General features: G+C 36.0%; 1 protein-coding gene across 1 annotated transcript in view; it reads right to left on the bottom strand.

Annotated features, from left to right (window-relative positions):
* Nucleotides 1-3,175: 3,175 nt before the first annotated feature.
* The window catches only part of LOC134282509 (ferrochelatase, mitochondrial-like), a 35,737-nt gene continuing 11,958 nt past the window's right edge, over nucleotides 3,176-26,954 (bottom strand). Inside the window, exons 3-11 of the mRNA XM_062764914.1 lie at nucleotides 25,851-25,973; nucleotides 20,882-21,030; nucleotides 18,644-18,716; nucleotides 17,089-17,257; nucleotides 14,353-14,451; nucleotides 14,142-14,249; nucleotides 4,639-4,803; nucleotides 4,287-4,343; nucleotides 3,176-4,070 (exon numbers count right to left, since the gene is read on the bottom strand). Coding sequence (XP_062620898.1) covers nucleotides 3,879-4,070; nucleotides 4,287-4,343; nucleotides 4,639-4,803; nucleotides 14,142-14,249; nucleotides 14,353-14,451; nucleotides 17,089-17,257; nucleotides 18,644-18,716; nucleotides 20,882-21,030; nucleotides 25,851-25,973 — 1,135 coding nt within the window. The 3' untranslated portion in view covers nucleotides 3,176-3,878. The remainder of the gene's footprint in view (nucleotides 4,071-4,286; nucleotides 4,344-4,638; nucleotides 4,804-14,141; nucleotides 14,250-14,352; nucleotides 14,452-17,088; nucleotides 17,258-18,643; nucleotides 18,717-20,881; nucleotides 21,031-25,850; nucleotides 25,974-26,954) is intronic.

Below are 26,954 nucleotides of genomic sequence, written 5' to 3'. Positions count from 1 at the left end.
AAAATGTTCACCCTACTCACCAATACTCCCTGTCTGTTTTATGATAGGAATTATAATTTTAGGCATCAAGTAAATTTTAGAACATTGTCTACACATTCACCTAACACATATTAAAAAAATGAAGATACATTGAAAGACTTTTAAAGAATTGATTTTTTAAAAATATATTTTGACCAACATCACAAAATTTATATAACTGGCCCAAACTGGCAGATGATGAAATAAGCAATTGAATGTTCTACTTTCCTATTTGTAAGCATTATGTGTCCAGTGGTAAGGAGCCTATTAGAATAGCATAAAAAAAGAATGTACAAATGTTAATAATTGATTTATCAAATTTTTTTTTTATTTCCTTCTCCTTCTGGACTTTTTTATTCTCATGTTCATAACTAAACCTAAACATAAAAAAAATGCTGGCCTTATAATGAAGAAAGGGGCCTCTTTCACAATAGATAATTTCAGGGCTGCTGGGTCAGGGGTACCAAGGGGGTACTTTGACTAAAAATAAATTAATGCTTAGTTTGAAGTTTGCCCTTTGAAAAGCAATGGTGCCTCCTTCAAAATTTGTGAATTTCATGGCTTTTGGATTAAAACACAAACCAAATACAATCGCTGGAAAGTTGTTACATGATACTCAGGTGACCGATAAGGCCTGTGGGCCTCTTGTTCTTTTTATGCCCCCCTTCGAAAAAGGGAGGGCATATTGATTTGCTGCTCTCTGTCGGTCGGTCAGTCCACTTAGTTATGTTCCCCAAACGAAGTTGGGGAACATATTGTTTTTACTCTGTTTCTTATTATTATTATTATTATTATTTTTCTTCCTGGGAAAATCTTTTCCGCGATGATCTTGTAAACTACACATCCGACTAAGGTGAAATCTTTTTAGGGTCAAAATGTTATGTAGATTTGCGGAACATGGCTTTTGGCCGTAACTTTTTAAATTTTACACAAGACAAGATGATGTGGTCAAAATACAAGATCTCGCATGCAAAGTTGACATTTTGAATATAGTCATACATTAGGGATGATATAGAAGAATTATCATAAAAGAATGTGCATGCACATGTGCTTGCAAGAGCGTGCACGTGCAACACCAGAAATGTCCAATATAATCGATATAGATATAACTATTCAAATTTTTTATGAAATGTTTTGAAACCTATAATATAAGGATATATTAGAAGCATAGACTAGATGACATGGTAAAAATAGCAAGATCTCACGCGCATGCACGTGCGCTTCGCTCTGATTGGCTGAAACTAAAGTCGGTTTTTCGACAAAATTCTTTGAAATTTTGAACATGATTATACATTATAAAGATGTACAGCATGGTGTACAAGAATTATCATGAAAAGCATGCACTTGCATGTGTGCTGCAATCTGATTGGCTGAAAATTTAAATATCTATACCTTTCTTAGTTTTCAACCAAACGGGATAAGATTTAGAATATGAATAGGTATAATGGATTCCTACATAATGGTACTATCAAAATTGAATGCACGAGCATTCATTCATGCAGACGCGCGCACGAAATACGCAAAATGGCCAATATTTTAAAAAAAAACATTAGAATATATTGTAAGGAATTTTTTTTATTTATTCTCACGATATATAGATATGTTAATTGTTTAGACAACATGCTATGATCAGCTTGCATGTTCATGCACGTGCATGCGCGTACAATGCGTTAAATGACATATAGTTGATATCATTGTACCTTTTATAATCTTTGATTAAATCGATACTGGTCATATTTTAAAAAATGTTTTACAGGAATTAGGCACAAAAAGGGATTTGGGGAGCGTTTGGGGATGAATATTAGCACTAGTTTCCGTTCATTTTCATCACAACCGTTGCACATACTGAAATGAAATTTGGTATACAGATATATCAGATGAATATCTAGGTCAAGTTCTGTTTTGGGTACGGTCCTGCCATTTTTGACAGAGTTATGCCCCTTGGACTTAGAAAAATTCCAATTATTTGCAGTTTCCGTTCAATTTCTTTGCAGAGGTTGCACATACTGAAATGAAATTCAGTATACAGATTTACCAGATGACTATCTAGGTCAAGATCTGTTTTGGGTATGATCGTGCCATTTTTGACAGAGTTATGCCCTTTTGGACTTTGAAAAATTCCAATTTGGGGGGAGGGGGGCATAAGTGTTTTACAAACATCTCTTGTCCTAATAAATTTATTAAACCTGTGTTCCTTCTCCGGTTTGTTATACAAGCTTCAATTGCTGACAAACAGAAAGGCATACAGGGGCCTCATGACAATAAAAACAAAGCTTTAAAAATGTATACACATTCTATGCTCACAAAAGCAGTTTAAAATTCAGGTTGAAAAAATATTTTGAGCTGTTTAATTGGTTTTAGATTAGATTAGAGATTGTGGAATTGACCATATAAGAATGTTTTAATTACTGGTAGATTAGGAAAGAAGTTAGGCTACATAAGATTGAAATTCTGGTTCTCAGGCCTGCGAAATCCATTTTGAGGTAGCCACATTGCTAATTTTATAGTATTTTTGATAAAATAAAAAGTTGGTATTGCAGACACCAATCCGGAAAAAAAGTTTCTTCATTTTTTTGTAGTTTAGTACTCAAATATCACTTTCGGGGATTTTGGCTACTTCGTTTGAAAGTACGTTCGAAAATTGCCTACGATGTTCACACGCTGATAAGTAATGGATAAAGCAAACCTTTTGATGGGACATGGAAAGTTTATCTGTGAATAAATTAAATTATCTTTATTTTAAAGAAAACTCGAAAATTAAAATTTAAAAAAATACTGTAGATCACTTAATTTTCGCGACACCTTATTTTCGCGATAGTAAAATTTTCACGAATTGCGGTTAATATAATCTTACTATTATACGCGAGAATTTAATTTTCCCGCGAAAATCAATAAAAAGTGATTTACAGTACCTCCCTCATCTACTTTATTGCCAATAAAATGATAAATAAAATGCCTCCCTTCCGCATCTGTTTTGGAGAAAACTGGCCCGAGAACCAGAGAATTAAATTTAGATAGCCTTATTTAAAAAAGAAATACTACAATTCATTCCTCATACAGTGCAAATCCTCCCAACTGGCATACATCTAGACCAGACTGCTTCAATTCTAACAATGTTAAAGTATTTCCTTGTTTTGTAATAATGAAAGACAAAGGATTTCTACAAGATCATTTATAGGATTTGTTTATCACAATGGTTTATACACCACAAAACGATGGAGTATCTTTTAATCAGTCTTAAACTGATTCCGACAAATCACAAAAAAATCAATTCCTGACCAAGTTTTTCTGACAAGAATTAAATTGTAAACTATACTAAAGCATCATAATTATTTAACATAAAGGGTTCATCACAAAAAATCTATACAAATTATTGGTTCATAGTTTTGAAAATGAACTTTTAATCAAAAGTTTCCCTGGAGAAACCCAGTCAACTAATCTTTGTGGAAAATATACACACATGTACGTGACTTTTAAAAAAGACTTGAACACATGGATGTTCACATACCTGGTAACTAAACATATCTTCATTAACACATTAAATGGGAAAATATTTATTTTTAATTACAAGTTTTAAAGAATTCTAAGAATTACCAATCTTTGTTATTGAACAAGACCCTCTTTTGACCGGGCATACATAAAGTAAAATGAAAAAGTGATACACAATTGAACTTCAGTGTCTTAAGTACCATGGATATATTGAAGTGATCTTGAAGTCCCATCTAATAATTCATTTATTTAAGAATTTTATCTCAAATCCTCTGATATCTCTTGAATTTTTTTTCTACACCACTGAGTTTGACTGTTCAAGGAATTATAGATTTTGACAGAATTAACAATAACACGTGCTCCTGTCCAGTTCAGGCCTGAGCTGACATTTTCCTGTCCACACTCTCCTGCTGTCTGTGTGTGTCCAGTAGCACCTGCTGGTCACTGAAGAACTGCTTGGCCTGACCACAAGTGTTGTTAACACACATTGGACACCTCAGCAGCAGCTGCTTAGAACAGGCACGGTTGGACTCCAGATGAGACTTCACAAGGTCTGCCTGGGCCTACATCAACACCAGGAAATAAAAGTCAGACAGAAGCCAAACGGAGAAATAGTCACAATTTAGTAATGAAATCGTGTATGTCATCAAATTTGGTACCCACATTAGAGACCATTCAAGAAATCAAATATATGAAGCAAAATGGTGGTGTTATATAATTAAAGTGTCTGACGTAATTAATTAGCGGCTGTCACTAATTTATACTTAGAATTTACCTACCTTGATGAAAGTTGAGCTGTCATTCATTGCTGGGGCTCGCCTTATGTTGAGATTATGCTGAAAAAAAGAAAGAACTTTCGATTACAGAAATCTATGTACATGCATAAAATGAGAACCTATTTCAGAAATCAATACAATTTCGTTTTTTTCTTCTATTATTTTTTTCCACAATGATATTTAATGAAGTTTATCCAAAACAATATCATAACTTTGAATCAAAATACTCAATGTGACATAATTCAAACCAGGGATTCCAAATACATGACCTTCACAGGGCATGTTATAGAAATTGCAAATAAACTACAACTTAAACAGCTAGTGACAGGAGAGAGAAAACTATAATTTAATAAACCTTCTCTCCTAGTTCCTCAGCATATTCCAGATCTAATTCAAAAAGTGTTTCAATATGGTCACTAGTGAAGGCAATGGGGACTAATAAGACGTTCTTCTTTCCTTTGGCAGCAAGTCCTTCTATAGCTGAATCTGTCGCTGGTCCTAGCCATGGAAGAGGCCCAACCTTTAAATAATCATATCAAATTTAAAACACACAGAAATAGACAACATACAATCATTCCATTTCTTTTCAAACACCCTTAGGCTAAGAAAACAATATATTTGTGGCTTACAACAGCCTGACTATCTTAGATTAGACTAAACAGGACTAGGTGGGACTAGACAAGACTGGACTAGACTAGAATAGCTCTTACTGAAAAAGGATAGACTGGAGTAGACGCTAACACATGTAGTCCAGTATTAATTGGTCTTGTTTGACTTGCCAGTCCAGTTAGTCAAGTCTAGTCCATACTGTTGTAGATTTTATTTTTAAGAATATATTGAACTATATATGATGAACACTTTTTTAGACAAGGCTAGATTAGACTAGCTAACTAATCCAGGGGCCCGTTTTACAAGTCGTAAGTCTTAAAATTTCCGATCATACGACAAATCATAGGACCGTTTTACGAAATGTGTCGTAATCGCATGTAGTAACTCCTAAGTCATAACTTTCCTCACATGCAAGTCATAAAGGAACTCTCTTGCACGTAAAAATATAAACATAGGTAATCAGAGATTACAGAGCTCACCTCAACGTGTGTTGTCTTTAAGTAAGGCAAATTAAGTCACACAATTAACCAACAAAAAGTGTACATCCAAAAATGCAAAATTTATGCAAATTTGATACTTTGGAATAGACCTATATAAAAACTAAAAACTAGTTCTACATCATGAAAATGTAATTAAAATCCAGCATCTGAAGCAAGATTGAGAGTTTTCATCCCTTGATGCATCATTTGTGCAACTGGTTTATATAAGCCTTATAGTTTCTTGGTGATAGACTTGCACCCATAACTTTTACGAGGTCTATTATCTGGAAAATGTTATGTCGAATTCAGCATCTGAAGCAAGTCCATTAGTGTGCATCCTAAGATGCATCATCCATGCAAGTTTGGTCAACATAGGGCTTATAGTTACTTGCAAATGAAACCTGTATAAAAAAATTAACCTTTCCACTAATCCAGAAAATGTAGGTCAGATTCAGCATCCGAAGCCAGCCTAGTAGAATGCACCCTTAGATGTACCATCCATGTAAGTTTGGTCATTATATGTCTCATAGTAATTTAGTCGTTATAGGGTTCATAGTACTGTACCTTGGAAATGAAACCTGCATCCAAAATTTTAACCTGTTCACTCAACCTGAAAATGTAGGTCAGATTCAGCATCCGAAGCAGGTCTTGTAATATGCATCCTAAGATGTACCATCCATGCAAGTTTGGTCATTATATGTCTCATAGTAGCTTGGAAATGAAACCTGCACCAAAAACTTTAGCCTCTTCACTCAACCGGAAAATGTAGGTCAGATTCAGCATCCGAAGTAAGTCTAGTAGATTACATCCTAAGATGTATCATCCATGTAAGTTTGGTCATTATATGTCTCATAGTAGCTTGGAAATGAAACCTGCACCAAAAACTTTAACCTGTTCACTCAACCGGAAAATGTAGGTCAGATTCAGCATCTGAAGCAAGTCTAGTAGAATACATCCAAAGATGTACCATCCATGCAAGTTTGGTCATTATAGTGCTCAAAGTATCTTCAAAATGAAACCATCACAAAAACCTTTAACCTGTTCACTCAACCGGAAAATGTAGGTCAGATTCAGCATCCGAAGCAAGGCTGGTAGTATGCATCCTAAGATGTATCATCCATGTAAGTTTGGTCAACATAGGGCTTATAGTTACTCGGAAATGAGACCTACACCAATAACTGCACCAAAAATGTTAACCTGCACCAAAAACATTAACCTGGTCATTCCTTTGCTGAAATTGCAGCATCTGAAACTTTGACTGGTACAATGAAACACACTAGCAACATCTTCCATGCATGTCTAATCAATATAGGACACAGAAGTACTTAAAAAGAAAACTGCTCCAAAAAACTTAACCTTAACCCGGGACGCCGACGCCGACGCCGACACCGACACCGACGCCGACACCGACGCCGACGCCGAGGGTATCACATAAGCTCCCCCCAACTTCGTTGAGGTGAGCTAAAAATAACTTGGATACCATGCAAGCCAAGGTGAGGTAATGCGCAGACAATTTATATAAAAAATTGCTAAAAAAGTAAATTGGCGACAAGAAGAGATCTCTGCCCTTGTTTATTGCGTGGCAGATCCCATTGATAAAATACAAGGAAAAATTTTGCCATTTTAGAGGACAGAGAAAAACTCTCAAATCTGGGAGGAAGTTTTGGAGAGATCTCATACAAAAATTAATTTCTTTCTTATTTTATTTATATATTTAATTTGGCAAAATAAAAACCCACGGTCGTATGTCGTATGTTTGGCCATATGACCAAGTCTACGACTTACGACCTTTTGTAAAATGGGCCCCAGTCTATCAGAAAAATCTTTTATTTGAAATCTAATGTAAAATACAAAATTCTTATTTATGTGCAAAAGAACTGAGGTCATTAAACAAGAAAAAGATTTGAATAGTTTTTTCCTAATTGAGACATGTAAAAATTAGAACTCCTAAATGAGGCCTCATCAAAGCCTCAGAGGCTTACAGCTATAGGCCCAAGGCCTCATATATTTGAACAAACTTGCATGACTTAAGATTATCAGGAATGTTACATATAAATAGGACAAGTTGTGACAGATAAGGGTATTAAACAAGAGGCCCATGGGCCTTATAGGTCACCTAAGCATTATGCAACAACTTTCCAGTTATTGAATTTGATTCATGTTTTAAGCCAGATGCTATGGTATTCACAATTTTGAAAGAGGCACCATTGATCATCATAACAATACACTTAGCAGTTGCTTAGCTTGGTTACTTAATACCCATAGGCAGGGTAGGGGAACAAAAAAATGCATTTCAACTAATCAGTAATATTCTGTAATAATCAGTAGTGCCCTTACCACACATGAAGCCTTGACCCTTAGGTCTAGCAGGGATTGACATTAACGGTTGTCCGATTGCCCGGGACAAGTAAATCATCAGTTCGGGCAAGTGAAATCATCGATGTACTTGTCCGAACGGGCAAGTGGATATTTCTGATAGAAAGGTTTTTTTTAATCTTACATTAGTTTATAAAGAAGACAATGAATTGAACAGTTGATTTCTGCCAAAAACGTGACATTGTTTTTGCATTCGGAATCCCTCGGTAATGTTTCTGGATCATACCTTTATTCAGAAATCCGGTTCGTTTTCTGTTTTTTTCGTTCACTCTCTGCCTGACAACTTATTATGAACTTACGATACATTCTTACGAAATATATATAATAGAATAGTTTATTTAATCACTTACAGAATATAAAGAATACCAGTTATTCTCGGTAATGATGTATCTTGATTCAAAACATGATAACTGTTTTCCTTTTAGTTGACCTTAATCGCTTGGGGGGGGGGGGGGGTAATTTTCAAAAAAAAAAAAAAGGAAAGAAAAGGAAATATCATTAGTGCATCGCTGTACGTGTGTTTACAGGATAGTAAATTACAGGAAAGTTGTTTGCAGTTAAGTTTAAAATAGAAATTAGTTTGTTAACTCTGTAATATTTACAGTATCAAATTAAGATACAGTAACTGATATTTTCTTCTTTAAAATTTTTGGGTAACCAAGTTTTGCGTTCAGGCAAGTCAAAATTGTAGTTCACTTGCCCGAAGGACAAGTGAATATAAAAGTTAATGTCAATCCCTCTCTAGATCCACATACTGCACAATTTTTGAAAAGGCATCCTTGCTTTTCAAAAATATTTGATTAATACCATGGAGCAGATTTCAAACAATTCATTTTTTCAGTATATAAGTACAGCCCCCCCCCCCATGGTACCCCTGACCCTGAAGCCTTGAAATTCACAATTCCGCAAGATTTGGGCCCTTGCTCATCAAACCTGTATAGGTAGTTCATCTGCTGAATACCCAGAGACAGAGAAGAAAATTTTCAAAGATTTAATGTATGTTCACTATATAATCAATAGAGCCCCGCCCTAACACCAGAAACCCTGACCCTGGGGCCATAAAATTCACAATTTTGAAAGAGGCATTCTTGCTCATCATAACTATGTACTTAGTTTATTTAATACCTAGGAGCAGAGAAGAAAATTTTCAAAGAATTCATGTATTTTCACTATATAATCAAAAGAGCCCTGCCCTAACACCAGAAACCCTGACCCTTGGGCCATAAAATTCACAATTTTGGTAAAAGCACTCTTGCTCATCATAACTATGCACTTAGTTAGTTTATTTAATACCTAGGAGCAGAGAAGAAGATTTTCAAAGAATTCATGTATTTTCACTATATAATCTACAGAGCCCTGCCCTTACACCAGAACCCCTGACCCTGGGGCCATAAAATTCACAATTTTGGTAGAGGCATTCTTGCTCATCATAAATATACACTTAGTTTATTTAATACCTAGGAGCAGAGAAGAAGATTTTCAAAGAATTCATGAATTTTCACTATATAATCAATAGAGCCTAGCCCTAACACCAGAACCCCTGACCCTGGGGCCATAAAATTCACAATTTTGGTAAAAGCACTCTTGATCATCATAACTATGCACTTAATTAGTTTATTTAATACCCAGGAACAGAGAAGAAAATTTTCAAAGAATTCATGTATTTTCACTATATAATCAAAAGAGCCCTGCCCTAACAACAGAACCCCTGACCTTGGGGCCATAGAATTCACAATTTTGGTAGAGGCACTCTTGCTCATCATAACTATGTACTTAGTTGGTTTATTTAATACCCAGGAGCAGAGAAGATTTTCAAAGAAATAATGCAATTTCACTATATACTTATTTAGCCCCACCCTAGCACTACAACCCCTGACCCCAGGGCCATGAATTTCACAATTTTGGTAGAGGACTCAATGCTGATTACAATCATGCGAACAGTTTGACTGCTTGATGTCCATGAGTAAATAAGATATTTAAAGATTGCATTAAATTTATTGGTTTTGGCCCCACCCCTCAGACCCCAAGGGGGCAGGGATCATGAAATTCACAATTTTTGTTCCCCTTCACCCATAGATGCTTTGTGCCAAATTTGGTTGAAATTGGTTCAGTGGTTGCAGAGAAGAAGCTGAAAATGTTCAAATGTTAACGCATGACGGATGATGCACGACGACAGACGAAAACGGATAGCAATAGGTCACCTGAGTTTACTCAGCTGACCTAAAAACTATTCACAAAAACTTCTTTTCTGATTTCTTTGATCACTTCCTGTGACGACCGGAAATGACGGCGAACGATCTTAACCCTTATGAGTTTCCTTACTTATCAAGATGCTTTATTTCTTACAAAGATTTGATTGCTATTTCTGCCTTATTGTAGCATAAGGAACTTTGATCTGAACAAACTTGGACAAACTTGAGTGGATATTTCTGACTGTTACCCTTCTGTGTTTTGTGAAGATGTTTTAATAAAACTTGAAGAACCCTCTCTACACTGCACACTAAAGAGTTCTGATTCTATGGTATTTTTTTGCAGTTAGAGTGATCTGCCCTTAGATCTAAATTCTTAAAATTAGAAATTCACAGTTTATTACACAATTTGTAATCAATTCAGGTATTCTTCACATTTTAAAAGGCCAAGATAAATTAACTGAACATGTTATTTACATGTATTTTCTCTAAGGAAGTAAACAACAGTGATTTCTATTCACTGATACTGTGTTGTGTTTGATTATTTTTCCTGAGGGTAAATGCCATGCACCATATGTTGAAAATCATATAAATAAGCTCAATACTAACACCTTTATAGAATATATTTTTCTCAATATCCAAAAAACATTTTGTACTGGTGTAGAGAGGGTCCTTAATGAACTTTGAATCCCTATCTTACATGTACCATAGGGGTCATGAAAAATTTTTGTATCTTGTGTTCTCAAAATGGAATTTTTATTTTTTGTCTCTTGGTTCAATGATTATTAAGAAGATTCTAACTATAAAGAAGATGGGCACATTTGGTGGGTGATCTGCAGGAATCATTTGCACGAAACATTTATGGTTTAAATGTCCATGATTTGGTTGGCTGAACATAGCTGGTCAGATTTTACAAACACGACAATAGGTTTTCTAGATCTTTTTTTCATTTAGTTTGAAAGACTTTGTGAAATTGTAACATTTATGTCCATTTTTCCTAAGAGGTACTATAACATAGTAGTGTTTCACAAAAAATAAACACCTAAGATATTTAATGCATAGATGCATGATACGTGTACATGCAATTATATAATAAAAGATTGGAATTGATTTCGCTCGAGAACCAAACTGAACCAAAATTTATCTCATTCAAAATTTTAATACATCAGTACATAAAACGAAACTGACAAAATAAATGGTTGTTTGCATGAAAAAAAAAATTAATGCCCCATGCCAGGCTCGAACCAAAAACTTTTTGCTATGAGTGAACTGAACAGGTAGCCCAACTTACTGAGCTATCACCGCTACACATATACAGATGATTTTAAAAGGACAAGGAAGCACCACATTTACACATTTGGATTTTTTGGGGAAAAGTTCATTTTTTGTGGTCTCTGGGTCTTCTATCCATTTTTTAAAAATGTGTATTCGTTTCTTTGAATTAAAATACACACAAACAATGTTTAAAAATCATGGAGAGAAGACCCAGAGATAGAAAAATTTTAGAAAAAACATGTTTAAAAATGTACCATTTTGTGCCAAATGTCTGATCTGGCCAATTTTCAACTTATTTTTTAGCAAATCAAAGCTCAATTTCGGGAAAATATTTTCCTTTCCCGTACGTTGCACATGAACCCGATAAATAAAAAAAATGTTAAAATTTTATGTGACATGTCGATAAAATTTTCACTTTTCAATTACTCCCAGATTCCTGCCGAATGCCAATCAAAAGTGCCCTCGTTCTTTAAAGTCTAAATAAATTTTCATTGTTCTCTCATTGAACCATTCAAAAGTGCCATGTTTTTAATTGAAAATTTTTATTCACAGCCAACAGTTTGAAGAATATTTGTCTTGTGGTTCTTGAAAAGAAATCAAAATGTGACATTAGACATTAAACAAAAGGCACAGGGGCCACATTGCTCATCTGTGCAACTGGCAAGGTAAAACCAAAAATCAATTCAGTATTGAAAAGTTTGAATATGAAAGTGGGTTCAGAGGGAGGGGGTATTTGAACAAACTTAAATCTATACTTCCTACAGATGCTTTTAAATTAAAATGATACATAATGGCTTTGCTGTTTATAAGATGAAATTTTTTATTGATAATTAGGCTTTATATTCCTTTGTACAAGAATTATAACAACTTTTCCAATGTACTCCTGCATAATAACCTTGATCACCCATTGTGGCCCCACTCTACCCCCGAGGGTCATATTTTGAACTTAAATCTACACTACCCAAGGATGCTTCGGGTGCGTATCATTACATTTTCGAAATTTTCATTACTGCTACATAGTCATTACCACTACAAAAAACTTTACATTACTGCTACATATACAAGTATACATTGCCGCTTCATTGCCTCTCTTGTTAGCTAGCCACTTTTGCGTATACAGATTTATTTCAAGTAAACGAACATGCAAAAGACATGTTTCCCTTTGCTCACCACAGGAAGTTAAATGTAGGACTTTGAACAGAATGTTTTTTAATTAAATTTTTTATTTAAAATCTATTTAATTTCATAAGATACTTAAAAAAATAAATCAAGCATATATAAAATCCTACATTCACGTGCGCCTCCAAATTATTTAGAATGAGACATGCATCTTGTACAACAAATCATGGACTAGGTATTAATATTCAAATATTTGAAGCAATACATGATCATATTCAGTACTATACCTGGCTGATGCGATATGTCCCGGTAATAAGTTGTTTTTGGCTGATTCAATATGTAGCAGTAATGAATTGTTTTCGAACAAAAAATGTAGCGGTAATGATCGGTTGTAAATTTGAAAAAAAATGTAGCGGTAATGAGTTGAAATTTTTGGCAATGTATAACGGTAATGTTGACCTCCCGATGCTTCCATGTAAATATGAAAAATCACAGCTTTGCTGTTCTCAAGAAGAAGAATTTCAAAGAATTTTTTTTATGTAATCCTTCTTAAAATTTGATCATCCATTATGGCCCCATCCTTGCCTCAGGGGTCATGACTTGCACACATTTGAATCTACACTACAAGAGGATGCTTCAATATAACTATGATCAATCATGGCTTTGCTGTTCTTAAGAAGAAAATTTTAATTAAAGAATTTTCCTATTTATTCCTATGTTAAACATTGATATCCCATTGCAGCCCCATCCAACCCCCTTGGGTCATGATTTGAACAAACTTGAATCTTCACTACCTGAGGATGCTTCCATTTAACTACGACCAATCATGGCTTTCTGTTCTTGAGAAGATTTTTGAAGATTTTGTCCTATGTATTCCAGACCTATGTTAAAAGTTTATCCCCCTTTTTGGCCCCACCCTTCCCCTGGCAGTTCCGATTTGAACAAACTTAAATCTACAATACCAGAGGATGCTTCCACATAACCTTGGCCAATCATGGCTTACTGTTCTTGAGAAGATTTTTTCCTATGTATTCCTATGATAAACTTTGATACCCCATTGTGACCCCACCCTACCCCTGGAGTTATGATTTGAACAAACTTAAATCTACACTACCATAGGATGCTTCCATGTGAGTTTCATCTTTTCTGGCCCATTGGTTCTAGAGAAGAAGATTTTTAAAAGATGTCATTAATTTTTCACTAATTCATAATTAAAATATCTCCCCTTAGAAGAGGGCATGTCCCTTCATTTGAAAAAAATTCAATCCCCTTCAACAAAGGATACTTTGTGGCAAGTTTGGTTGAAATTGGCCAAGTCGTTCTTGAGAACAAGATGAAAAGTTTACGATGACGAAAGTCAACAGACAAATTCTGATCAGAAAAGCTTACAGCTCAGGTGAGCTAAATACAGACAAAGAAAATGGAAGATGAATACTCTTTGATTAGAAAAGCCCATTTTAGATAAATATAATAATTAAGAGGAAAATATGAATTGTTCATCAGATGTAGTTAGAATCAAACAGGATTTTCAACCTCCACCCAGATCAAATCATACTTATATTCTGGCATTTTAGCATTAAGGGTCATTGATACTCTGATAAGAGAGATAACTCTTAAAGACATAAATTTCTATTATTTCTTTATAAATTTGTGAAGTTGAAGTGTCTTTTTTTTGTCCAATTTTGCCCTGCAAACTATGCTATGATTGTTTGCATTTTACTGAACAAATACATTTCTTTCTGAAAATCATGAGTTTAAGAAATATTTTATATGAGTGAACAGAGGATTTATGAACCTTAGTATATTCTTACTTTAGACTGCCATACCAGGCGGTACTGGTTACTGTAATTTAGAGCTTCCATCACTCTGTTTACTGTAGCTCCTACTTCTGCTGGGTAAGGATCCCCTCTGTTCACAACCTGTATATTGAAATTTCTTTCTTCATTAAGATAAGTTTCTTGACATTTATAGAAGTTGAAGCTTCCAAACATAATATAATAGTATGCTAGATCCCCTGCTCACCTTAAGAGGGAGAGAGTGGGCAGAAAACAGGATTACAACATCATCCTGGTCTTTTTGTGGAAATTTGGCAAGCTCACTCTGAATGCTTTCTACAAATGCCTGTAATAAATGAAATATTAATTAAATACAACATGTATGTGCAACAAGTAGAACTCCCCAAAGGTATGAAGGTGTGAAAACACCTACATCAAGGATGTAAACCAAAATAAGGGCCATTTGGACATCCTGTTGGTCAGTCAGGGGCGTCGGCAAAGGGGCGGCAGGGGCGGCGGTCGCCGCCCCAATAATTTTGCAAAAAAAAAAAAAAAAAAAAAATAGTGAGATTGTTTTTATTTTTAAAATGATTTTTTTAAACGGCGAAATCTGCTCATTGGAGCGGCGAGTATAACGGCATTCTGCTTGTTCTGTGGTCAATGGAGCGGCAAAGTGTGTACAAGCTATTGTTTACACAGACGTCAAAATGGGATATACATGCATGTCTATATACCTGTACCTGGCGTGTGTACACAATTAACAGGGTAGTCATTATGATTGCTGTAAGTGCGGGTTTGCTACAAATTGTTCATTGTCCAATTAATTGGTTGATCGATGTTTGGAAGCTTTGATGATTCAACATAATTGCAAGTCATTAAACAATTATCGAAAATATTACAACGTATGAGCATATTAATTATGTGCATGAAGAGTTTATTGGACTGTGTATGGTGCCATCTATCGACGCTGCAACACTAACTAATGTGATTCTGGATGCATTGGTGAGGATGAACATTTCCTTGGGTAAGTGCCGTGGACAGTGCTACGATGGATCCAGCAATATGTCCGGAGCCAAAAAGGGTGTGGCTGCTAACATCACCAGCAAAGAGATTAGGGCTATCTACACGCACTGTTATGGACATGCGCTCAACTTGGCAGTTGGTGATACAGTGAAAAAAATCAAAGGTGATGCGTGATTCCTTGGATACTGTGTTTGAAATGTCCAAACTTGTAAAGTATTCGCCCAGGAGGGATACCATATTGGAACAGCTAAAGCGTGAGATGGCACCTGATACGCCGGGATTCCGTGTGCTATGCCCTACTCGATGGACTGTTAGAGCTGCCAGTTTGAACAGCGTTCTGGAAAACTACTCTGTCCTTCAGTCCTTATGGGAGACCTGCTATGAGTGCACAAAGGATCCAGAAGCCCGTTCCAGGATCATCGGCGTAAAAACTCAGATGCAAAGTTTTGACTTTCTCTTTGGAGTGTCCCTTGGATACGAGATTCTACTTCACACAGACAATCTTAGCCGAACACTTCAGAAGAAAGACCTGTCAGCTGCCGAGGGCCAACACTTGACAGACCTTTCCCTGACATCACTAAGTGCAATGCGAAAGGAAGAGTCCTTCGACTCATTCTGGGAATCACTTAACGGAAAACTTGATGAACTGGACGTCAGTGAGCCCACATTGCCACGGCGAAGAAAAATGCCCAAGCGATTTGAAACCGGAAAGGCCGCTCCAGAATTCGCCACATCAGAGAAAGACCTCTACAGACAACCGTACTTCGAAGCTCTGGATCTTGTGGTGAACTGTGTCAAAGACCGTTTTGATCAGCCAGGCTATCAAGTGTATCGCCATCTAGAGGACGTTCTTCTGAAGTCTGTGCGTGGCGACAAGACATACAAAGAAGATTCGGACTTTGTCTTAAAGTTCTATGGAGATGATCTGGACAAGACCTCTCTTTCTTCACAGCTGGATACATTTACAACGCTCGCACGAAACAACTTAAATGATTCCTCAACTGTGTCCGTTTCCTTTTTGGTGACCTTAGTGTCTCAGATGTCTCCAGCTTCCAGATGCCTATTCTCCGAGATTTGACTCTACTGAGACTTATTTTAGTGATGCCAGCCACTAACGCTACAAGTGAGCGAACATTTTCTGCTTTGCGTCGAGTAAAGACTTATCTTCGTGCCACTATGTCCCAAGAAAGGCTGAATCATTTGATGATCCTGCACACGCACAGGGAGGCTACAGATGCGTTGAACATTTTGGCAGTTGCTAACGACTTTGTGTCAGCACGGGATGGACGGAGCTTCATTTTTGGACGCTTTTAAAGTGCAGTGACATTGTGTATTATTTAATGAACAGATTTCATTTATGTAGAGTTTATTAGTGCTTATTAATTGATTATTTTAAAGATAAGTATATATGCATCTCAAAATAATATTTATTCAACTACGTGCTTCTCATATGTGCTTATGACATGACGTAAATAAAATCATATAAAACGATTTTGTTTTTTTAATCAGGTGGAGTCTTTGAAACATTGACAGAATGGGAAAATATATCAATATACTGGTAGAAATTTGAATTTAAGTAAAAACACGTCAGTGAACTCCCCCCCCCCCCCCTTTTCAATCTAGTTCGCCTCCCCAATGTCAAATACTTGCCGACGCCCCTGTCAGTGTTGACTGAGGTAGGACTGGTCCTTTAAATCTTTTGCTCAAAAGGTCATAATGTGGGAGTACATGTCTTATTTGCAGTCCCCCACCAGCAAGTGGAAGCATCTCAAAGTTATGTTCAACAAACAAAATACAAATTACTATGTGCCATAAATGGTTAAACAGAGCTGCAGTGACCTTGTAAAAATAATCCTTAATGTAAAGAAAGAAATAAAAATGATATTAATAATGATTAAAAGCTTGAATGGATTAAGTTCTGCTATCTGAAAGCCTATGTCTGAGTGATAAGAAATCTGACCTGGATCAGGCCCGGGTGGGTGGGCCAGCGGTCAATACAGCTCCACAGTATGCTGGAGGGTTGTGCTCGCTTGGCGTAATGTCTGTAGAAAGCATTGATACTGCTGCCAGTTGTAGAACAGCTGTACTGGGGGTACTGAGTGAAGGCCACGCCCCTCTCTATACCATCACTGTAAAAACATCACAAATATCAAGGATTCTTCTTATATTTACTGTATTCAAAAATTAATTAATCATCTTATTTTAGAAGCAAGGACACATCAAGTAGTACTTAATTAATTGGCTTGCGTGATAATTTAATGCATTTATAAACACCGAAGGCATTTATGCAAATTATCACACAAGCCACTGGATTGATCACATCATGAAATAAAAAATTTAGACAATTATTCCATCTGAGTAGCTTTGACCATGCTGTTCTTCCCGAGATTTCCCCCTTGTAATACTTATTGTGATCCCACCTTACCCCATGGGTCAATGACCATCATAATTTGGACAATTTAAAATCTGCACTACCCCATAATGCTTTCACATAAGTTTCAGCTTTTCTGGCCCAGTAGTTCCTGAGAAGAAGATTTTAAAAGTTGTTTACTATATATTTCCATGTAAAACGTGGATTCCAAATGATGGCCCCGTCCTACCCACGGGGGGTCATGGTTTGAACAATTTAGAATCTACACTACCCCTGGATGCTTTGACATAAGCTTTAGTTTTTTCTGACCCAGTGGTTCTTAAGAAGATTTTTATAGAATTTTTCTATATATTTTTATGTAAAACTTTGATTCCCTATTGTGGTCCCACCCAAAGCCTGGGGGTCATGATTTGAACATTTTAGAATCAACACTATCAAAGGATGCTTCAACATAAGTTTCAGCTGCTCTGGCCCGGTGGATCTTGAGAAGATTTTTAAAGTTTTTTCCCTACATACTGGTATTTCTATATAAAACTTGGATTCCCTATAGTGGCCCCGGCCAGCCCCGGGGGTCATGAGTTAAACAATTTAGAATCTATACTCCCCCAGGATGCTTCCACATAAGTTTTAGCTTTTCTGACCCAGTGGTTCTTGAGAAGAAGATTTTTTTAAAGACCCCAACCTATTTTGTCTTTTCTTGATTATCTCCCCTTGCGATGGGACTTGGCCCTTCATTTAAACAATTTAAACTCCCCTTCACCCAATGATGCTTTGTATTAAGTTTGGTTAAAATGGCCCAGTGGTTCTTGAGAAGAAGTCAAAAATGTGAAAAGTTTACAGACGGACGGACAGCCAGACAGACAGATGGACGGATGGAGATGGACGACGGACAAAATGTAATCAGAAAAGCTCACTTAAGCCTTAGGCTCAGGTGAGCTAAAAACAATATAAAATATCCTCTTTTTGAGTTTCATTGGTTATGACATGAATTTGGTGGGTGATCAAATCTACTATCACGCCCTTCTGGCGCTATGGATTTGATCGTGTGACCAACTTCATGTCATACCCCAATGAAACTCTAAAAATGATATCTTATTTCTTTAAGACATGCGTACAATGTTTAATTGTAGTATTACTTGAGTACCTCTCCATTTCCTCTATAGCATCCTCTGTAAGTGGGTGTACATATCGAAAACCAACATAAAACTTGTGTGGAGCTGAAAAAACAAAACAAATACATAATCAGATGAATAATTTATTGTCTGTCTGCTTGGAGAATAAACTTTATTTCTTTGGGTCATACTGCTTTCAAAGTCAGTAAATTCCAGCTGTCCTCTACTCCCATATATTTCTATATAAAATTGTAAGGGTCATGATTCGAAGAAACTTGTATGTAAACTATTTTAGGATGCTTCTAAACACATGTACATACAGTCATTGCTTTGCAGTTTTTGAGATTTTTTTACCTTTACCTATAAAAAACAATGACTACTGTCCCATCCTAGGCTACCCAGTAGGATCACAATTTGAACAAACTTGAGTAGACTGTCCTAGGAGGCTTCCACATGAATATCACAAATGTTATCCATATGTTAAACTATTATTGCACATAATGGGCCCATCCTACCCCTCCACCAAAGATTTGAACCCACACACAAACTTCAGTCTTCCTCAACTAAGGATTATGACTACAGTAAAACACACTTATTATAGTGAATTGCAACGGATGAAGAAAAATGATGTGTCAAAAATGTTATTTGTTTTATCTTAATACAGAATTTTTTAGCAAGGTAACCAGTGATTTAAAATCACTTCACTGTAAACATGAATTAAGAGCCATGTTCTCATGGTTTTGCTGTACTGAAGAAAAAGATTTTTAGACTTTTCCTGACTGTGTATTATCTAAAGTTTGATTGTCTATTTGAATGTTCATCTGAATTTGTTAAAGAATCTACTGGTACTTTGTTGGGTATGCATGGGCATCAACAATAGTTGGAAATATGGTATAATTTGCATAACAGGCGTTGATGTCCTTGGCATACCCAATAAACTTGACTGTGATTCTTCATATTTCTATTGTACTGTAAAATTGTAGATTTAGATTTCAAAAATGTTGTCTAATAGATTTAAATTACATGTGCTTGCCATGTTAATTTCAATATTCATTGTCCACTGGCATCAGACACAAAGACAGCTGCACAAGATTTCCATGAATATAAGGCCTCCTTAGCTCCTGACCTTTCGCTTGGTAAAATTTACATTCAGGTTGATTTATCATGAAATCAACTTACCTAACTTTAAAAGAGTTATCACAGAGAAAACATAGAGAAACAAGATTTTGCTACTGTTGAAATGTTTTTTTTTTTTTTTTAAAATTTCTATATACATGAAAAACTTTGATTGCACAATTTGCCCCATCCTTCCCTTGGGGCATTAATTTTAAAAAAATTTAATATTAACTTTGTAACAAAGCTTCCCCATTAGCTTTATCCATTCTAGACTAGTGGTTCTTGAAATGATTTAAAAATTTGCCAATAAATTTTCTTTAACACTTATCTCCAATAAAGGGAGTGAAACTTCATTTGAATAAATTTGCCCCCCCCCCCCCAATTTTCACTAGGGCTGGGACGATATATCAAGATATCGATAAATTGAGATAAATGTCAGGACGATACGCATATCAATACATATGTAGAAATATCAATATATCACCAAAAAAATCTGAGTTCTGTTTTTCTTTGTTTATTGAACATTTGGGGTTTAATATATAGAATAAATAAGCTAAACATAAATATAGACATGAAATAAATAATAATTAACACCACTTCAGTAAAATATTTTTGTTTTACAACATATAAAAAACTATTTTGAATAAATTATTCTTATTTGCAAAGAAATAATTTGTTTCTTTCAATGCAAAAAAAGATTTTATAACCAATTAAACATATCGTGACACATATCGTATCATGGCTCAAATATTGTGATACATATCGATATAGAAAAAGTTGTATCGTCCCAGCCCTAATTTTCACCCAAAAATGCTTTGTGGCAAATTGACACAGTGCTTTTAGAGAAGTATAAGATGAAAATGTGACAATATTATGTCAACAACAGACAATTGAAATGTAACTTGACCCTTTGGTTTGCAGTTTATAGACTGATCTGGTCCAGTATTACACTGACCTGTTTGTGGACTAATCTGGTCTAGTATTTATAATGGGTCTTTAGACTGACCTGTTTGTAGACTGATCTGGTTTTGTATTAGGCTGACCTATTTGTGGACTGATCTGGTCCAGTATTAGACTGACCTGTTTGTGGACTGATCTGGTCTTGTATTAGACTGACCTGTTTGTGGACTGATCTGGTCCAGTATTAGACTAACCTGTTTGTGGACTGATCTGGTCCAGTATTTTGACCATTCCCTGACCCTGGGTCTCCGTCCACCGTTTGATTGGTGATCCCCCTCCAATCTTCCTGTACTGCTCCTGAATCTTTGGTGTCCTTCTCTGGGCAATCCTTGGACCAAGCACTCTGTCATAAATGACAATAAATATATCTGATACTACATGTACTTCAATTCTATGTTTATGCTTCTTTAAAAATTTTTTAGTTGTATTCACAGGAACCATATATATAATAATAATATAAATTATATGCAGATATCATTATGTTATGTAGGCTGTTCCATTGAGAGTAGCTTACACGAAGGATAAGATATAGGTTTTTAAATATAAATCACAATTGCAGTCAAGGTAGAGAGTTTAAAAAATGTAAATATGCTGAAAGGAAAAAGAAAGGCAGGGTAGCATAATATTCAAAATATTTTTAACAGCATGACCGAATGAGAATGAGAACATGAGAATGTTAATTACTATGTACCAAAATCTACTCAACAGAAAAATGTATGACGTCACATAGGTAAAATGCTAAAAAGCAAACTGATGGCAACGAGTTTGTCAACAAATCTTGTTGTACCATTTGATGCACCTGAGGTAAACACACTGTTTTTCAATATTTACAGATGATTAATTTCTTGCAAATTTGGTACTACAGTTTACGGAAGTTCCATGGGGTTTGGTTTTCGAAATGCCTAAGTAGGAACAAAGGCAACAATAAGTTACTGAACAGTTTCTTGTAAATCCCCCCCCATAAAATGTGTTACTTGTTGTCAGAGAGGGCCTGGAATGGTTTCCAACCGTAATGATGACATCGAGGCAAAACAGGGCCACGTTATGATCGGGGTATTTGTCCTGCCACCTGTTTAATAACCACCTTACTACTTACTGCTACTAAAAAACAGCTATTTATACAGTAGACGATCATAATCATCATATTCACCCCGATTTTAAAAGAAACGCAATTTGGATTTTTATGGCGGTCAACTTTATGTTGTTTTCCTCTCAATGGCGCATGCGCTCGTCTTTTGACTAATATTTTGGCACATTGTTACCCATGCCCAGTATAGCCAGGGTTTGAAAGATAAACACTCTGATGAATTCCATGCAAAGGACAATCAAGGCTGTGACAATTGCACGGGGGAGACATAGAAGGTAATGAGAGTTTTCGATTTTCACTTTTCGGGGGTTTTGTAATATGAGTTTCAATAACTCATGAATTATAAGACAAAATCAAATGGGACTTTAGTTACGTTTTCTTTAAAGATGATTTTAAAATTTGATTGGAACATTGAGAACAAGAGGCCCATGGGCCACATCGCTCACCTGAGTGACTTTGGCCATGCTGTTCTTTACAAGATTTCCCCATTTAAATAACTATTATGGCTCGCCCTACCCCCAGGGGTCAAGATTTGAACAATTTAGAATCTACACTAAACCAACATGCTTCCACTAAGTTTCAGCTTTTCTGGCCCAGTGGTTGTTGAGAAGATTTTAAAGTTTTTCCTATATATTTCAATGTTAAACCTGGATTCCCTATTGTGACCCCATTCTACCCCCAGGGGTCATGATTTGAACAATTCAAAATCTACACTACCCCAGGATGCTTCCACATAAGTTTCAGCTTTTCTGACCCAGTGGCTCTTGAGAAGACGATTTTTTAAGTTTTTTCCTATATATTTCAATGTAAAACTTGGATTCCCTATTGTGCCCCTCTCATTCCCCTGGGGTCTTGATTCGAACAATTTAGATTCTACACTACCCTAGGCTGCTTCAACCTAAGTTTCAGCTTTTCTGGTCATGTGTTTCTTGAGAAGAATTTCTTAAAGTTTTTTCCTATTGTGGCCCCGCCTAACCCTGGGGGTCATGATTTGAACAATTTTGATTCTGCACTAGCCCAGGATGCTTCCACATAAGTTTCAGCTTTTCTGGCCCAGTGGTTCTAGAGAAGAAGATTTTTAAAGTTTTATCCTATTTATTTCTATGTAAAACTTTGATTCACTATTGTGGCCCTGCCCTACCCCCAGGGGGGGGGGGCATGATTTGAACAATTTAGATTCTACACTAGCCCAGGATGTTTCCACATAAGTTTCAGCTTTTCTGGCCCAGTGGTTCTTGAGAAGAAGATTTTTTAATGACTCCACCTATTTTTGTATTTTCTTGATTATCTCCCCTTGGAAGGGGACTTGGCCCTGTATTTTCACAATTTAAATTTCCCTTCACCCAAGGATGCTTTGTATCAAGTTTGGTTAAAATTAGCCCAGTGGTTCTTGAGAAGTTGAAAATGTGAAAAGTTAACAGACGGATGGATGGACAGACAGAAGGATAGACAGACAGACAAACAGACAATGCTGGATCAGAAAAGCTCACTTGCGCTTTCAGCTCAGGTGAGCTAAAAATAATAAAAATAAATTTAATTCACCTCAAAAGTTAACCCTGCGTTTCTTTTTCCTTTGAAATATATAAGCAATGAATCATTATTTTTTGAAAGAGATAGTCTCATATCTGCAACGGTGTGTGCAAACGTGCGTTACTCTGAATTTGTTTGCACACACCGTTGCATTATGAGACTATTTCTTTCAAAAAATAACTAGAACTGTCCAAATGGGATAAAATACCCCCCGCTGGATTTTTCAGAAGTAAGTTTTTCCATAAGAAAGATATGTATAAAACACAAATTATGAAATTTTTCTTCCAGTGACCTTGAATTTCCCCAAATGACCTTTGGTCAAGGTCATGACACACCCTTGGGTTATGGGCAATCTTTGTGTGAAATGAGAACCTACCAAGTTTATCCATAAGAAAGATATGGACCGGACACGAATTATGAAATTTTTCTTCCAGTGACCTTGAACTTCCCCAAATGACCTTGGGTCAAGGTCATGACACATCCTTGGGTTATGGGCAATCTTTGTGTGAAATGAGAACCTACCAAGTTTATCCATAAGAAAGATATGGACCGGACACGAATTATGAAATTTTTCTTCCAGTGACCTTGAACTTCCCCAAATGACCTTGGGTCAAGGTTATGACACACCCTTAGGTCATGGGCAATCTTTGAGTGGAGTAGTAGATTCTAACGTCCGTCTGTAAGAAAGATATGGACCGGACACGTTTGCACAGACAGACGGACAGCTAGACAGACAGACAGACGGACAAGGTGATTCCTATATACCCCCCCAAACTTCGTTTGCGGGAGGTATAATGATTCATTGATTAATTATCTGACCATCTGTCTGTCTGTGTATCTGTCTGCTTGTTCGCAAAAACTTGGCCATAACTTTTGAATTATAGGGACTATGGCTTTCATATTTCACCGGCATATTCCTTGAGACAAAACATAGAGAGTTTTCTTTGGGTACCACCACATTTGACTTCTTGATCTTGGAGTTTGACCCACTTTAACAAAACTAGAAATATGTCCAAAGGACATGAATGCCCCACTGAGGGTATATTAGTTAAGCAACATGAAAATTTGTATTAGTGTATGAAATTTGATCAGAATATCTTGAATGGTGATGCAGTTGAATTGCTTACATCAGTATGTATCAGCAAATGAAGTTTGACACTAATTTCAGAAAAGTGAGGTCAAGGTCAAAGGAAAGGCCAAATGTTGATGCAGTTGAAAAGCCCTCATCAGCAAATGTAGTTGAAAAAAATATTATGAATGGTTTCTTTAAAACTGACTTAAACACAATTTGATAAAACTGAGGTCAAGATCAAATGAAAGGTCAAAATACTGATGCAGCTGAATTGCTTACATCAGTATGTTTCCCCATAAGTTTCATCTTTTCTGGCATAATGCATACATGTGATAATTTCTAGACCCAGATACTGTACAGCAGCCTTCAAAATACTGGAATTTGGTTGAAAATACTGTACATTGCTAATCAAAAAACTACAAAAAAGGTACAAAATATCGACTAAAATACAAATGTAAGGTGTTAATTTTTTAATAATAAATTTCAAATCAATGTACAGGTGCACCACTGCATAACATGTATTATGATTTATTCTTCATTTCAAGAAACTCTTGAAGAATTTTGAATTTCGGCATTAAACTAAACTTAGTAAAGGGTACAGTGTTTATAAAAACAGTTTATGAGTCTGGTCATTTCCATTCAGCTGCAATTTTTAAATTGCTCTAAAAAAACATTTCTTTTAATATGTGTTTGAACAGACAATACATATGCCTAATCAAATAATGGACTAAATTTCGTTTTGCTGTCACAAAGTGTCTCCGATTCTTGTGAATGGTGTTTTCTCTTCGAAATGTCTTTAGTTTTTAATAAATTACAGTTTTAAAAATCCTTGATAAAGATCCAATTAAAAAGCAATCAGCCAAACAAAACGCTTTGATATCTCCTAAGTACGATGTAATTATCACGGGAATATTTCACACCTTTGTTCATGATGTTTTGTTTACATTAATCAAGCGCAGTAAGTCACGCATGGTATGAGATTTCCGGTGTTGCGAGAGCGGGAATGAAAGAAAAATGGCGGTTTCCGGTAAACATTTCAAAATACGGTACACATTTTCATTTCCCGTGAATTTTGGTGTACTGCCGGGACACCGTGATGGGGGTCGAAAATACGGGACATTTCCTGTACAGCCAGTACATATCACATGTATGTAATGGTTCTTGAGAAGAATATTTTTAAAACATGCCATGAAATTTTCACTATTTCTGAATTATCTCCCCTTCATTTGAAGAAATCTGAATCCCTTTCACCCAAGGATGCTTTGTGACAAGTTTGGTTGAAATTGGCCCAGTGGTTCGGGAGAAGAAGTCGAAAATGTGAAAATTTACAGACAGACAGACAGCTAGACAGATGCCAGACAAAATGTGATCAGAAAAGCTCACTTGAGCTTTCAGCTCAGGTGAGCTAAAAATTTGTGGCAATGATTTGCATTCATCTTAATGTGTAAATGTTGATATCAATACCACTACGTACTGTTGAGCTGGGAGCTGCATTAAGTCTCGGTCTAAGAAGAGCCGAGTTAAGAAGTCCTGGACGTGCCCCTCTGTCTCTGGTCCTCCCATGTTCAGCATCAACACTCCAGTCTTTGGTTTGGAGCTTTTAAAAAATAAAAGACACGATTTAGGACCACTTACTGTAAGGTTACATCTCTATAAACAATATCAGAAAAAGATAATTATCTTTTGGACCATAACACTCACCTGAATCACCAGTTACTGTAAATGAATTTTATTTTGTGTGTATGATATTTGGAGGAAATTGAATTTTCAACAAGTATTAATTTTATAGATTTCATTTTGTGTTTTTTGAATGTACTGACGTAGACATTAGCAATGTACTTGATTTAGTTGAGGTTACCTTTTGCAAAAGGTGCTAATAAGAATACACAAAAAAAAAAAAATAAATACATTTACAGTAATTGTTCTTGAAATGAAGATTGTTAAAGATGTTTCCCTTCTCTAATCTCTTGAAAAAAATTTGACCTTATATTTTAGCCCTCTACCTTGCCCAAAAGGAATGATTTAGCTGAACTTAATATACATGAACCCTGGTATATGAATTTTGCATCAGTTTGAAGAAAGTCTGGTAGCATCTATCCTTCCATGTATCATATAATGTATGCAAGTTTAATCACAAGTTGGATATACAGTGGACCCTCAGATATCCGGATGCCAGATATCCGGATGCTTCGGTATCCGGACGACTCTTCTTCGGAACAGAATTTTTAAAATATTATAATTATTTGTTCTTGTTTAACTGGTAATTCAGATATCCGGACGCTTCACATATCCGGACAAATTGACTAAGACCAAAGCGTCCAGATAAACGAGGCTCCACTGTAAACCTTTTACCCAGCCCAATCACCCAGAAAAATATAGGTTAGATCTATAAACTGTAGCCAGTCTGGTCCATTACAGGAACTGACAAATCCCATTGCCCGACGCCGGGGGCTAGTGAATTTTTAATAGGCACTTGCCCGTGGGCAAGTGACTTTAAAAACAAGAGGCCCATGGGCCACATCGCTCACGTGAGCACTAAGGAAAAAAGTAGAAAATGGCTTTTTATTGTAAAGTTTAA

Source organism: Saccostrea cucullata, unplaced genomic scaffold (assembly GCF_032062105.1).
Source record: "Saccostrea cucullata isolate Sc308-1 unplaced genomic scaffold, CSIRO_AGI_Scuc_v1 ctg7608, whole genome shotgun sequence".
NCBI lineage: Eukaryota > Metazoa > Mollusca > Bivalvia > Ostreida > Ostreidae > Saccostrea > Saccostrea cuccullata.
The sequence above is the reverse complement of the archived record's forward strand: the minus strand, read 5'-3'. Positions and strand labels throughout refer to the sequence as shown.